The sequence below is a fragment of the Pseudorca crassidens genome, chromosome 2, assembly GCF_039906515.1.
Source record: "Pseudorca crassidens isolate mPseCra1 chromosome 2, mPseCra1.hap1, whole genome shotgun sequence".
Lineage (NCBI taxonomy): Eukaryota > Metazoa > Chordata > Mammalia > Artiodactyla > Delphinidae > Pseudorca > Pseudorca crassidens.
Window position 1 is genome coordinate 97,506,741 of NC_090297.1, and position 13,463 is coordinate 97,520,203.

Here is a 13,463-nt window from a genome sequence, read left to right on the forward strand (position 1 = left end):
AGTTGCTTCATTTGCAAGTATTTTCTCCCATTCTGAGGGTTGCCTTTTCATCTTGTTTATGGTTTCCTTTGCTGTGCAAAAGCTTTTAAGTTTCATTAGGTTCCATTTGTTTATTTTTGTTTTTGTTTCCATTTCTCTAGGAGGTGGGTCAAAAAGGATCTTGCTGTGATTTATGTCATAGAGTGTTCTGCCTATGTTTTCCTCTAAGACTTTTATAGTGTCTGGCCTTATATTTAGGTCTTTAGTCCATTTTGAGTTTATTTTTGTGTATGGTGTTAGGGAGTGTTCTGATTTCATTCTTTTACATGGAGCTGTCCTGTTTATGTTTTGGTTTTTGATAATAGTCATTCTGATAGGTGTGTGGTGTTATTTCATTGTAGTTTTGATTTGCATTTTCCTGATGATTAGTGATGTTGAGCATTTTTTCAGGTGTCTGGTGGCCATATTTATTTATTTATTTACATTTGGAAAAATGTATTTCAGGTCTTCTGTTCATTTTTAATCCAGTTGTTTGGGTTTTTTGATATTAAGTTATATGAATGCTTTATTTTTCTCGATATTAACCCCTTATTGAATATATGATTTGCAAGTGTCTTCTCCCATTCCATAAGTTGCCTTTCTGTTTTGTTGCTGGTTTCTTTCTCCTTGCAAAAGCTTTTTAATTTGCTATAGCTCCATTTTTCTTTTTTTCTCTCTTTTGTTTCTTTCTCTCTTTTCTTTCTTTCTTTCTTTCTTTCTTTCTTTCTTTCTTTCTTTCTTTCTTTCTTTCTTTCTTTCTTTCTTTCTTTCTTTCTTTGTTTCTTTCTTTCTTTCTTTCTTCCTTTCTTTCTTCCTCCCCCCCATTTTGTTGTCCTTGCCTGAGGAGGCAGATCCAAAACAATATTGCTAAGATCTAAGTCAAAGATCTGACTGCCTATGCTTTCTTCTAGGAGTTTTATGGTTTCAGGTCTTACATTCTTACATTCAAGTGTTTGAAACCAATTTGAACTCAGCTTTGTATATGCTGTAAGATAGTGTGGCCCAATTCATTCTTTCACATATAGCTGTGCAATATTCCCAACACTATTTATTGAGGAGACTCTCTTTTCTCCCCCGTTCTGTATTCTTGCCTCCTTTGTCATAGCTTAACTGATCATATGAGCATGGATTTATTTCTCAGCTCTCTATTCTGGTCCATTGATCTATGTGTCTGTTTTTGTGGGAGAATCATAGTTTTGGTGTCATATTTTACATATTTTTATTTTGCATACCCTTAACTAATCATTTTAGATGTAGATTATTTTACTACTTTTGTCCTTTAGCCTTCATACTAGCTATAGGTGCTTGATCCACTGCCTTTTACTTTATGTTTCCATTTACCAGTGAGAGTTTTCTTTCATAATTTTTTTGTATCTAGTTGTGGCCTTTTCTTTTCCATTTGAAGAAATCCCTTAACATTCCTTACAGGGCCAATTTACTGGTAATGAACTTCTTTTACAGTTGCTTATCTGGGAAACTCTTTTCTCTCCCTCAGTTATGAATGATAACTTTGCTAGGTAGAGTAGTCTTGCTTTTTTTTTTTTCTTTCAGCACCTTTAGTATATCATGCCACTCCCTTCTGGCCTGTAAATTTTCTGCTGAAAAATCAGCTGATAGTCTTATGGGGTTCTCTTGCCTGTAACTAGTTGATTTTCTCTTGCTTCTTTTAAGATTTATTTTATCTTTAACTTTTAGACATTTTAATTATGTCTTGGTGTGGGTCTCTTCTAGTTCATCTTGCTTGGGACTCTTTGTGCTTCCTGGTCTTGGATGTCTGTTTTCTTCACCAGGTTAGGGAAGTTTTCTGCTATTATTTCTTCAAATAAGCTTTCTGTCCCTTTCCCTCACTCTTCCTTCTCAGACTCCTATAATATGAATGTTACTACAATGTAATGTTGTTCCCAAAGTTTGTTAAACTCTCCTCATTTTAAAAATTATTTTTTCTTTTTGCTGTTCCAATTGTATGGTTTCCATTGCTATGTCTTTCAGATTACTGATCTCTTCTTCTCTGTCATCTAATCTGATGTTGATTCCATCTAGTGTATTTTTTACTTCAGTTATTGTATTCTTCCCGATTTGTTCTTTTATATATTTTCTATCTCTTTGTTGAAATTCTCACTGTGTTCACCCTTTCATACTCTATGATCATTACTCTATGACCATTACTTTGAACTCCTTATCAGTAGATTACATATCTCCATTTTGTTCAATTATTCTTTTGCGGTTTAGTCATGTTCTTTCGTTGGAACATATTCCTGTGTCTCCTCATTTTTTCTAACTCTCTGTTTGTTTCTATATATTAGATAGATCACCTACATCTCCCAGTCTTGAAGGGGTGGCTTTATGTAGAAGAATTCCTATGGGGACCAGAGAGCAATCACTTCTGGTCACCAAAGCCAGGCACTCTAGAGGTGTACCCTGCATGGGCCTTCCTGTTGTGGTGGTTCTATGACAGTTGTGGGTGTGCTGGTAGGTGGGACTAGCCTCCAATCTGGCTGAAAGTGAAGCTTAGCAACAGCTGCTGTAGGTGTACTGGTGGGTAGAGCTGGCTCTGGGGTGCTGACTCAGGGTGCAGCTGCAACATTGAAAGCACACTTCTGGACAGCACTGACCCCTGGAATATCAGACTTAGAATTCACACCCACCACCACATTCCTCCTCTACCAGGGACAGAGCTGGTTTTGAGTCAGCCCCCCAGAACAGGGAGACAGTCAACAATTTGCTTGCTTCAATCACCCAGTCCCCTTGAAAGAGACAATATTTTTCAGAAGAGAAAAAGGACCCAGCGATTTGCTGCTCCCCTCCCTAATTCCTGATCACAGGGTTCTACATCACACTTACAGCTCAGAAAAGCCTGAGTCAAGCACAGCAAGTGAGCAGTCTTCACTAACAGAGACCAGGAGGGGAGCATTAAGAGAGAAGAAGGTTGAGAAAGGTAAAGCCCATGGGTCTCAAGAAAAAACCTGACTGGGCAATCCCCAAAGCCCATTCTAAAATGATCAGAGAAGGTGGCTTGATCCCCACTGTGGGTTAAAGTCTGGCTACCACTCAAGTCTACAGTACAAGTTCCAAGGAAAGATAAAGGAAATGGAGGGAAGCCAGGGTTGAATGCCATCCTGGCAACTAACCATCCCATCTGGTCCCTCCCTGTAGCTTTGGCAAAAAGCCAGAAACACAGGCTTTCCAACCACACAGCCCTACAAGCCCACAGTATTAATCATTTTGGGTGTCAAGCAGGAACAAGACCATATTTTAGCCATTTGCAGTCAGAGACCATACAAACCCAAAAATGGACTATAGTCTTAAGAGATCTTTCACATTCCAAAACCTCAGCTACAACAGTGCCTGCTTTAAGGAGGTACCCAATCAGCTAATGCTATGTCAACACAAGGATCCCCCCTCATTCTTCCTATTCATACCCACCAGGCCCTTGATGACAAAGAACAGAACCTGTGCGGGGAGAACACCAGCCCAGTGACACACTGGGAGTGCACAGCTGAGCTGAGGGCACAGCTTGCACTCTTGGTGTCCACAAGGGAGACAGTCCCATTCTCATCACCTGAAGGAAAGAGAGAGTACATCACAGAGGTTACAAGCAAGAGCTTTGGACTCAGCCAGATCTGGATTTGAATGCCCTCCATCATGAACAAGTTAACCACTCTGAGCATCAGTTTCCACTTTGGTAAAGTAGGAATAACTGGTCATTTGGGGGTTGTGGAAATTAAATTAATGGATGACATAATTGTTATCACAAACTATGTCACCATATATCCAGCCATATCACCATGTTAACACAACTGTCCCTACTATACAACCATATTCCCTATGTAACAATCCACTTGCTTTCTGGCCCACTGACTTCTAGCCATGAATACAAAAGCCACAGCAAACAGTCAGGAATCAAATCTACTAGGACAAAAATCATCATGTTCTCCAAAGCTAAACTAAAACCACTTTTGGATCATCCTACACCCCCATTAATATAATTCACCTTGCGCCCAGGTGTGCTGATGAGACTGAGCAGCCAGAGTCTCGAATTATGGGGTCAGCTCTCTGGCTCATCCTCCCCTTCCCAGAGTCAACACACAGTTTGACATGCTGCCTTACCAAAGACAAAGACTTCACTCTGCTGAGGATGCCAAGCCAGGGAGGCGGGAAGGTAGCCAGAGGCACTGCAGCCTGCAAAGGGGAGAAGAGGGGTCTGGAACAAGACTCCGAGCCCAGCTCTGAGCCGAAGCTTCCCAGGTGAAGTCAGTTGAAATCCCAGGAGCACCTTTATTCAGTTTCCCAAGCCCTGCTAAGGCAGTCCTGTCCTCCTCCTTGACCCTCACAACCTACATCTACCCATCAGCCTCTTGCCCTTTCCAGACGTGAGTCACGGGCAAGTTTCAAAACAAAGCGTGAAGATAACAGCTCTGACCCCTTTGTTCGCCCATCCAGGAAATGTAAGTGACCCACCCAGTAACTAGCTCTTCCTCTTGGGACCCACTGCATGAAATGGGGTCAGCAGAACTTTAGTGAGAAGAAAACAATTTTGTCACTTGTGTCAAAGTGACTGGGCATCTGGCACCTTCACCTTTGACTCTAGCCAAGGAAAGCCTCTTCCAGGTGGATTCCTAGTACCATCTAAAAACAAAACAGCCAAGGCTAGGACTGATAAAGAAAGAGCATGCACTCACCTCGGTATGAATTCAGAACCATTTGCTGAGCAAGGTCCCAAACCTTGATGCTAAGAAGCAAAAGGAAGCAGAAACTTAATGTTGACCTACACTGTCTACATAAAAACATGTGTTCAAACAAGAAATTCCTTTAACAGACACATCTTATGTCTTTGTCTACTGGACAGCTGATATAGCCTGTTTTTACAGTAGATTGCAAAATCTCTAAGGAAACCTTATAGACATGTCATAATTAGTCACTGGGTTCTTATAATAAGTCCAAAACATTACTTAATGAGGCCAGTATGACACTAAAGACACACAAAGGAGGCCTAGAGACTCAGTGGGAGCAGGGACTCACCAGAAGTCTTTCCTACCACTGACAGCTTGTGTGCCAGAGCTCAGCACACTGACTGTAGACATGATGTCATAATGCTTATACTTGCAGAACTTGCTGACAATGAGTGTCTCATTCTCATCCAGCTCCCACAATTCAACAGCACCTGTTGGGAGTGGGGAAGAGGGTGAGGAAAACAAACTTGGATTATGCCAAGACAGCAATTCACTTCTAGGATTCAAGTAGTCCATTGTCAATAAACTAACAAATTAAGTTATTCCTATAAAAGCAAAGTCTGCATCTTTAGAAGGTTTAACTAACTCTCAAGCCATTTGACTTTGTTCTGGCATTACTGATGTCCTACTAACAGTCCAGAAAATTAGGTGGGGAAAGCTTCTAGAAAAAGACAGAGAAAGATGGAATGGCTAGTAAAATCCATTATCCTGCTTCCAGTAAGAAAACATTGCAAAATAAGTTCTTAGGAGACAAAGATGAATCTCCACAATGATCTGCATAGCATACAGTCCAGTATGGTTAAATCTTCTCTGTTATTTGGACACTAATAAATATTGGTTGAACAATTTGAATAAATGTCTTACAGAGTCGTAAAAAATATGTTGAATAATTCAGTGTCTTCTCAGTGACTGGCTAAGTTCAAAAACCCTCCACATAGCTGTCCTGAATAAGTAGTGTTCAAGCTCAACTGCCAGAGAGGCTCAACCTTTAATGTCCCACTCTTACCTTCCATGCAATGTCTGCCAACACCCAAATGATGTTTTTTTTTTTTTTAAATTCCAGAGTCTCCATTGCTGAGCCTGACATTCAAAACAAAGAAAGCAAAATGGGAAGAAACGGAAAGATACAGGTAGTACAGATTGGACATTCTTTTCTCTGAGGTGCCCATTCAAATTTTTACCCATTTTTAAAATTAGGTTCTATTTCTTACTGTTAAATGTTACTTCCCTCTCCCTCCCCCCGCCCCCACCCCCGCCCCACGTATAGATAATTTTTCTGTTATGATTCCCCAACCATCCTAAAAACTCTACTGTTAATCTCCCAGAGATTCTCTCAAACATTATGACCATACACCCCTACCAACGTGAAAATCAACAGTGATAAACACTATCATTAAATCCACAGACCCTATTCAAATTTGGCAGTTGTCACAACAACACATCTTTCTTATCTCATTCATTCAGGAATACGTGTTGCATTAGATTTTCATGTTTCATCAATATCCCTCAGTCGGAAGTAATTCCTCAGCCTTTTTATGTCCCTCATATCCTTGGTACACATACAGTCACTTTGTTTTTGCTAGTTCACACTCTCCTGGGCTCCTGGCCCTGGAGGTGCATGTTCCCACCCAACGTGGCTCCGGGACAGCTCCGGGGCAGCTCCGCGGCAGCTCCGCTTGCCGCGCATGTGTACTAGGAGCCACTCCCCTCAAGGAGCAACAGAGCTGGAGCTGCCGGCCAGCTTCTGTTTCCTAGGCAACGCAATACACAAACGCTGGTCTTAGTGGTACTGGCACAATGTGCTTCAACAAAGCAGGTGAGGAGGGATGAGTCAAGAGTAGAGGCAGGAGGAAGAGTGGGGAGACTGGGAAAGAGGGGGAAAGGAGGGAAATTTGTTCACCCCCCTCCTTGGATTGGTCACGGTTTTGTTCAGAGTACTGTCTGCCCAGGTCTCTGCTCCCCCTCCCCACACCCCACCTGCCTCCAGGCTCTCACTTAGACCATGGGGCCTTCCCTCATGTGGAGTTTCTCCTCTTTCTTGCTCTCCAGAGACGCTGGTTAACTGCTCCTTTGGAACATGTCAATGGAGGAAGCTCTTTCCTCACTTCCACCCCCCAAACTTGTTGGGGAACAAGTTTCTCCCTCTTAGGGGAGTGCCCCACAGAGGGCCTGGATGTTACATAGCAGAAGATGTGAGTATTCACTTTCCTTTAAGTAGGTCTCAGTTCCCAGACTATCTAAGGGTGCTTGAGTTTCCTGGAAGAAAAGCCCTGTGAGGTTTGTGACCTTCAGGGTCCCAACATGAGAAAGTGACCTGGTCCTCTGCAACCAGCTGTCAGGGCCAATATCAGAAATTGCATTGCTTGCATTGCTCCCCTTTGAATTCCCACCAAATGCAAGCCTTGGCCTTATGCGGCCCCCAGTATAGTTCCCACACCATTCCCACCTACAAAGGAATCAATAGCTCCCCTTAATCCAAACCTGGACTGTGGCTGTGCTGGTAGGTCAGTTTATGAAATCATATAATCAGACTGACAATTGCATGAGAGCAGATTCAGCTCTGTGGGCCTTAGAAAACTGGATTCACTGGAATGCATAGAAATGTCATTCACTCTACCTATCCAGCCACATTCCTTTGTAGAGTTGCCTGGGTTACTTATGTAATTGCTTGTATGGTCTTGATGCAGAGGAATCAAGAAAGAAAGAGCAACTGTGGCAGAGAAGATTCAGGAATACTCTAAGTTCATTCTGTTTTAATAACTATAATGTTCTCTATGTATGTTTTTTCTTTGTTTTCTATATACTACCGGAAGAGGTATGGCTTGGCATACAACCTCTCTAAGATCCCGACCAGTACAAAAGGATATGCTTTGGGAGCCAGAACAGCCGTGAGGTTTAAGCCAATCAGCAAGGTTAGAAATGGCTGAATGTACTTAGAGTTTAGTGTGATCCATGATGCTGCATGTATTTGCATTGGGGAGCAAAGCTAGAGGTTACCTAAAGGACATGCCCTGAAATTCAAGAAAAAATGTCATTTAGAAGAAAGCTACTAAGAAGCCTATATGAAAAGCTTAGATATTAACATTGCAAATGTGTATGTGTGAGTGTCCTGGGACAGTGGAAAATAATTCTCAGAAGGAATGGTACCAAGGCAGGGCTTCAGTCCTGAGATACCTGATGTTAAAATACCAGAAGCTTTGTTTATGTGCATCATATTATCTTGCCAGTTAAAAAACAAATTCCAGCTTCTTCACCCTTTTGTGTGATTGGACTTCAAGTCTTCAATATAGGCTCCTAACCTCTTGTTGGACATTTTCTTGATGCTTAAGCTCCAGAGGGATACTGGCTATAAAAGAATCTCTGAGTGGGATGGTGGGATGGTGGGGGTAGTAGCTGCAATAGTTACCTTGGCTCTCTACCCACCATAGGTTTATTTCTACAACCTAAGCATTAGGTACCTTTAGGTAGCTGAACCATACCATTATCTTGGTTTTCTACTTATTGTAGGTCTATTTCTATAGCTTGAGGTGGTTCAATCATAGCTGATAACATGAACAGGGAGAGGATGATGTTGTTTTTTCTACTTAGAAGGCTTTACATGTATATATATTACCCTCTAAACTATTGATCTTTTTCTTGGAAATAGGATATGACACCTTACCCAGGCATGTACCAAACAGTCGGTCCTCAGGAGCAAACACACAAACAAAATTTTGCTCCATTTAATGCCTTGTTGCCTCGATTTAGGACATACTCTAAGGACACTTGTTATCCTGGGTAAGTGCCCCTCTTTCTGGTGCACTTCAACAAAGAGCAATAGGAAAGGAAGTACAAAAAGGGGTTACATCCCAACTATGCCCTCTAAATAAGAAATCATCTATCTTTAAAGATTCAACCTCTTGCCTTCCAGATCTCTAGAATTATAAAATTATTATAGAGGATAGTGATTCATTCAATAAATATTTATAAATGGCCAAGCAGTTTTGTAGGCTCTGAAGATTTTGCACTAAACCCACCATGCAAGGTTCCTGATTTCTTGGAGCTTACACTCTAGAGTCCAGACAGGTGAGAAGCAAATAAACAAGAAAATATCAGTGGTAATGAGGAGAGTGACCATATAATTTATTAGCTAGTGTGTCACTTCCGAGAGTGAAAGAGGATCTTATTAATAATTATACCAAGACTGTAGCCATAAGCTAGGGCTGTCATGAGCACACCAGGAAGTATAGTGACCTAGTGATGTGCTTAATAAAACGAAACAAGATGATATGATATGGAGTGATGGCTGGAATCTATTTTGGCAAGGACTGTCAAGATAGGTCTTTCTATGGAAATGACACCTGATCTGAAATCACAGTGATAAGACTAAAATGGCCCTGTGAAGACCTAGGCCTAGAGCTTCCCAGGCAGGAAGAACTGCAAGTACAAAGGCTGTAAATTGGGAAGAATTTGGTGTGAGGAAAAAAGAAAAAAGGCTAGTATGGCTACAGTGTAGTGGGCAAGGAGGAAATGAGAACAGAGGAGGAGGAGGGGCTAGAGTATATAGGCCTAGTAGACCAAGGAATGCGTTCTAAGTGCTTTAGGAAGCCATTCAGAGTATGCGGAATTGTAGGGCACAGGGTCAAGGCCTTTCTTTTACTGGTGAGCATTCCAAGGATCAGAGAGTGAGTGTAACTCTCTCAAGGTTTCAGTAAAGGAGTAGAAGTGTTAAATCTTGATTCCCATGACCACTCTATGTGTTATTTCCACAGCAAAGAGTCTACACCGAAAGACAAAGTGTTATGAACAAAGGCAATACAAAATATCCCATTGTCAGGAAATTTCACATCATGGGCAGAACTTAAGCATCACTGTGGAAGATCTCTTTTATCATCCACCATTTCTGGGATCTTTTGGTCTCTCAGCTAAGAATACTGAGGTTCAGAAATATTTTAAACTAGAGTCGATTTTTACCCTCACTGCATGTCAAGACTAGAAATCTTTAACACTAACACCTATTTAGAAATACATTAACAGGCAAAGGAACACTATGCTTGCCTGACATTAAGATCTAATCAGTCTGTTGCCTTTTCCAAAGGAGTGAGGACTAGCTCAGGTGCACATGTGGTACTGATGAGGTTTGTATATGGTCACTAACTCATTCAACATAATATTTTATATTTTTATTTCTAGCCCTGCCACATATAACCCAGAGATAAAGGCACCCAAAAAAGTCACCTGGCCAATGAAATTTGGATCTCCAGACTGGGCCCAGGTTCCATGTCTACAGAAAAGAACCCTGAAAGCTGAGGTAATAAGATTGGACTTCTGTGGAGCCCTGTATTTAATACTTCCACATGTATCAGTGATTCTTAACCAGGAGTCCGTGAATAAGCTTCAAGAAGTCCTTGCACTGTTTTGTGTGTATATGGATATGGGGATCTTTTTGGAGAGTTACACAATTTCACTTGACTTTTAAAGGTGTGTGTGCTGAACAAAAGTCACATTTTCTTACTTAAACATCAAACAATCTTTTATGGTAGTCCAAGATAATTCTCCTCTATGATTGAGGAGTAAACGGAAGCTCAGATGGATTAAGCAGCTTGTAGCTGTGACTCCTAAGCCACTGCTCTTTCCATTACAATACTTGATCTACGAACGGCTGTAGATCATTCTGGCAAGAACATGGATACCAGGGACAGACTGAGTGGGTTCAAATACGAATTCCATATTTGCTTGCTGTGTGTCTTCTAACTTTTATATTTGCTTGCTGTGTGTCCTCTAACTTTTCTAAGTCTCTGTTTGCTTGTCTTTAAAATGGATGTAATAATAGACTCAATCTGATAAAGTTGTGAAGATTGAGAGGTCGTAGAAAAGTGTTTAGCACCGTACCTGTAACATAATAAATACTCAATCCGTGTCAGCTATCATAATTCCAGAAGTGCCCTTTTTTCCCCTAGTGGAACTTTGGATTAATTCTACAAGTATTTATTAAATGCCAAATGAATTAACATAATTGTGATAGGGCCGATGGGTAACATTCAAGAACATCTTTGTTTTCAAGAAATTTACCAGCTATACTTGGGTATTTATCAAGAGAAAATAATTCCTATGATGTATCCTAGAGTAAGATGACAAAGGGTAGATGTACATAGCAATGTTGAGAGACTCACTAAGGCTAGGCTTCTATGGGTTGGGATTCAGCTAGGCCACAACAGCTCTAACATACAGTTCTATTTTGCACAGCCAAGAAGACCAGAGGCAGAGGGTTCTCATTCTAATATTAACCTAGACAGCATTCTTCCATTGCAGCTGCCCACAGACAAAGACTTTAGAAAGCATCGGAACCTTGTGGCCTACCTAAGCCTGTATTACAACTGAAAAGCTGTGACTACCTTCACGTGTTCCTCCTGACCACAGACTCTCCAGGATTGAGGACAGAGCTGCTTTTGTCCTTCTGCATTGCTCTGGCCTGCCTGTCTGCCAGCATGGGGCACAGGGAGGGGCAAGGGGCTCATAACTACTATATAACAGCATAAAGATTAGTTCAGAGATCTCTCTCTCCATGTGCTGGTTTGTTGTATATACATGTAGATGGGTCAGGGGGGTTTCTACTGAGTGCTCAGGGGGGTGGCTTTACTTTACTGAAATACTTGTGGGTCCCTGGCCTCTAGCTCTAATTCTCAGGCACGAGTTTTATGTTTTCTACCACTAGTCCTGGTGATAGGAGACTGTTGGTCTACACATATCACGGATTTGGATGGCTTGCTTGGCCTTGTATTTGGGCTTGCTGTATGTAGAGGATTCTTAAGGCAGAATAAATAATGTTTTAGGAGCTCTTCCAATTCCTGGACAAGATGGCAGAGTAGAAGGACCTTGAGCTCACGTCTTCTCATAAGCACACCAAAACCACGACTAACTGCTGAACAACCATCGATAAAAAAAGACTGGAAACTACCAAAAAATATTCTACATCCAAAGACATAAAGAAGTAACCACAACAAGACAGTAGGAGGGGCACACTCATGATATAATCAAATCCCATACACCCTGGGTGGGTGACCCACAAACTGAAGAATAATATCACAGAAGTTCTTCCACAGGTGTAAGAGTTCTGAACCACACATCAGGCTCCCAGCCTGCAGGTCCGGCATCAAGAAGAGCCCCCAGAGCATCTGGCTTTGAAGGCCAGTGGGGCTTAATTGCAGGAGCTCCACAGGACTGGGGGAAACAGAGACCTCACTTAAAGGGTGCACACAAAATCTCACACACACCAGGTCTCAGAGCAAAGGCAGTAACTTCATAGGAGCCTGGGCATGACCTACCTGCTGGTATTTGAGGTTCTCCTGGGGGGGCGAGGGCAGCTCATCCTGGGGACAGAGACCGTGCTGGTGAAAGTATTGGGGAGTGTTCATCTGCATGAACTCTTGCTGGAGGCTGACATCTTGCTTGGGTCATTAGCACCAAGACCTGGCCCCATCCAACAGCCTCTAGGCTCCAGTGCTGGGACGCCTCAGGCCAAACAACAAACTGGATGGGGATACAGCCCCACCCATCAGCAGACAGGCTGTCAAAAGACTTCCTGAGCCCACAGCGACCTCTAGACATGCCCCTTGACATGGCCTTACCCACCGGAGGGCCAAGACTCCCAGCTCCACCCACCAGTGGGCAGGTACTGACCCCTCCCACCAGGAAGCCTGCACAACCCTCTAGACCAGCCTCACCCACCAGGGGGCAGACACCAGAAACAAGGAAACTACAGTCCTGCAGCCTGTGGAACTGAGTCTTCAAACACAGTTCAGAACCCACCCTGGGACCAGCTGGTCCCTGGTCCTTGGGAGATGAGAGGGGAGTGTACTCCTGGCATACATAAGACATCCCCTACAGAGGGCCACTTCTCCAAGGCTGAGAAATATAACTAACCTTCCACATACATAAAAATACAAATAGAAGTTTAGACAAAATGAGATGGCAGAGGAATATTTTCAGATGAAAGAACAAGATAAAACGCCAGAAGAACAGCAAAGTGAAGTGGAGAGAGCCAATCTACCTGAGAAAGAGTTCAAAGTAATGATTGTAAAGATGATCCAAGAACTTGAGAAAAGAATGGATGCACAGAGTGAGAAGTTACAAGAAGTTTCTAACAAAGAGTTAGAAAATATAAAGAACAACCAAACAGAGTTGAAGAATACAATAACTGAAAAGGAGCTCTTCCAAGTGTCTGAGTTCCCTGGCATGGAGTGGGAATGTCCTGATTTGATTGCCTTTCCCATATTCATGTAAAACTCACAGAGTCAAAAATCGCCCCTTTCAGGGACTTCCCTGGTGGCACAGTGGATAGGACTCTGCACTCCCAACGCAGGGGGCCTGGGTTCGATCCCTGGTCAGGGAACTAGATCCCACATACATGCCGCAACTAAGAGTTTGCCTGCCACAACTGAGGAGCCCACGTGCTGCAACTAGGGAGCCGGCGAGCTGCAACTAAGGAGCCCACGTGCTCCAACTAAGGAGCCGGTGAGCTTCAACTAAGGAGCCCTGGAGCTGCAACTAAGGAGCCTGCCTGCCACCACTAAGACCACATGCAGCCAAATAAATAAATAAATATATAAATTAAAAATCCTCCTTTACCATTACATCATCTATTTAGTCTGTCAGTCATCAACATATTGAGTTCCTACCATGGATCAGGTAGTGGCAAGCACTGGGGATACAGCAGGAATCAAAATAAACTCATCT

General features: G+C 42.4%; 1 protein-coding gene across 1 annotated transcript; it reads left to right on the forward strand.

Moving 5' to 3' along the window:
- The first annotated feature begins 6,545 nt into the window (after positions 1-6,545).
- Positions 6,546-11,252, forward strand: LOC137219133 (ciliary microtubule-associated protein 3-like). Its single transcript, XM_067727246.1, has 6 exons — positions 6,546-6,564; positions 6,798-6,940; positions 7,562-7,660; positions 8,395-8,525; positions 9,921-10,038; positions 11,040-11,252. Exons 1-6 carry the CDS (start codon positions 6,546-6,548, stop codon positions 11,106-11,108), a joined length of 579 nt encoding a protein of 192 aa, XP_067583347.1. The 3' UTR covers positions 11,109-11,252.
- Positions 11,253-13,463: the final 2,211 nt, after the last annotated feature.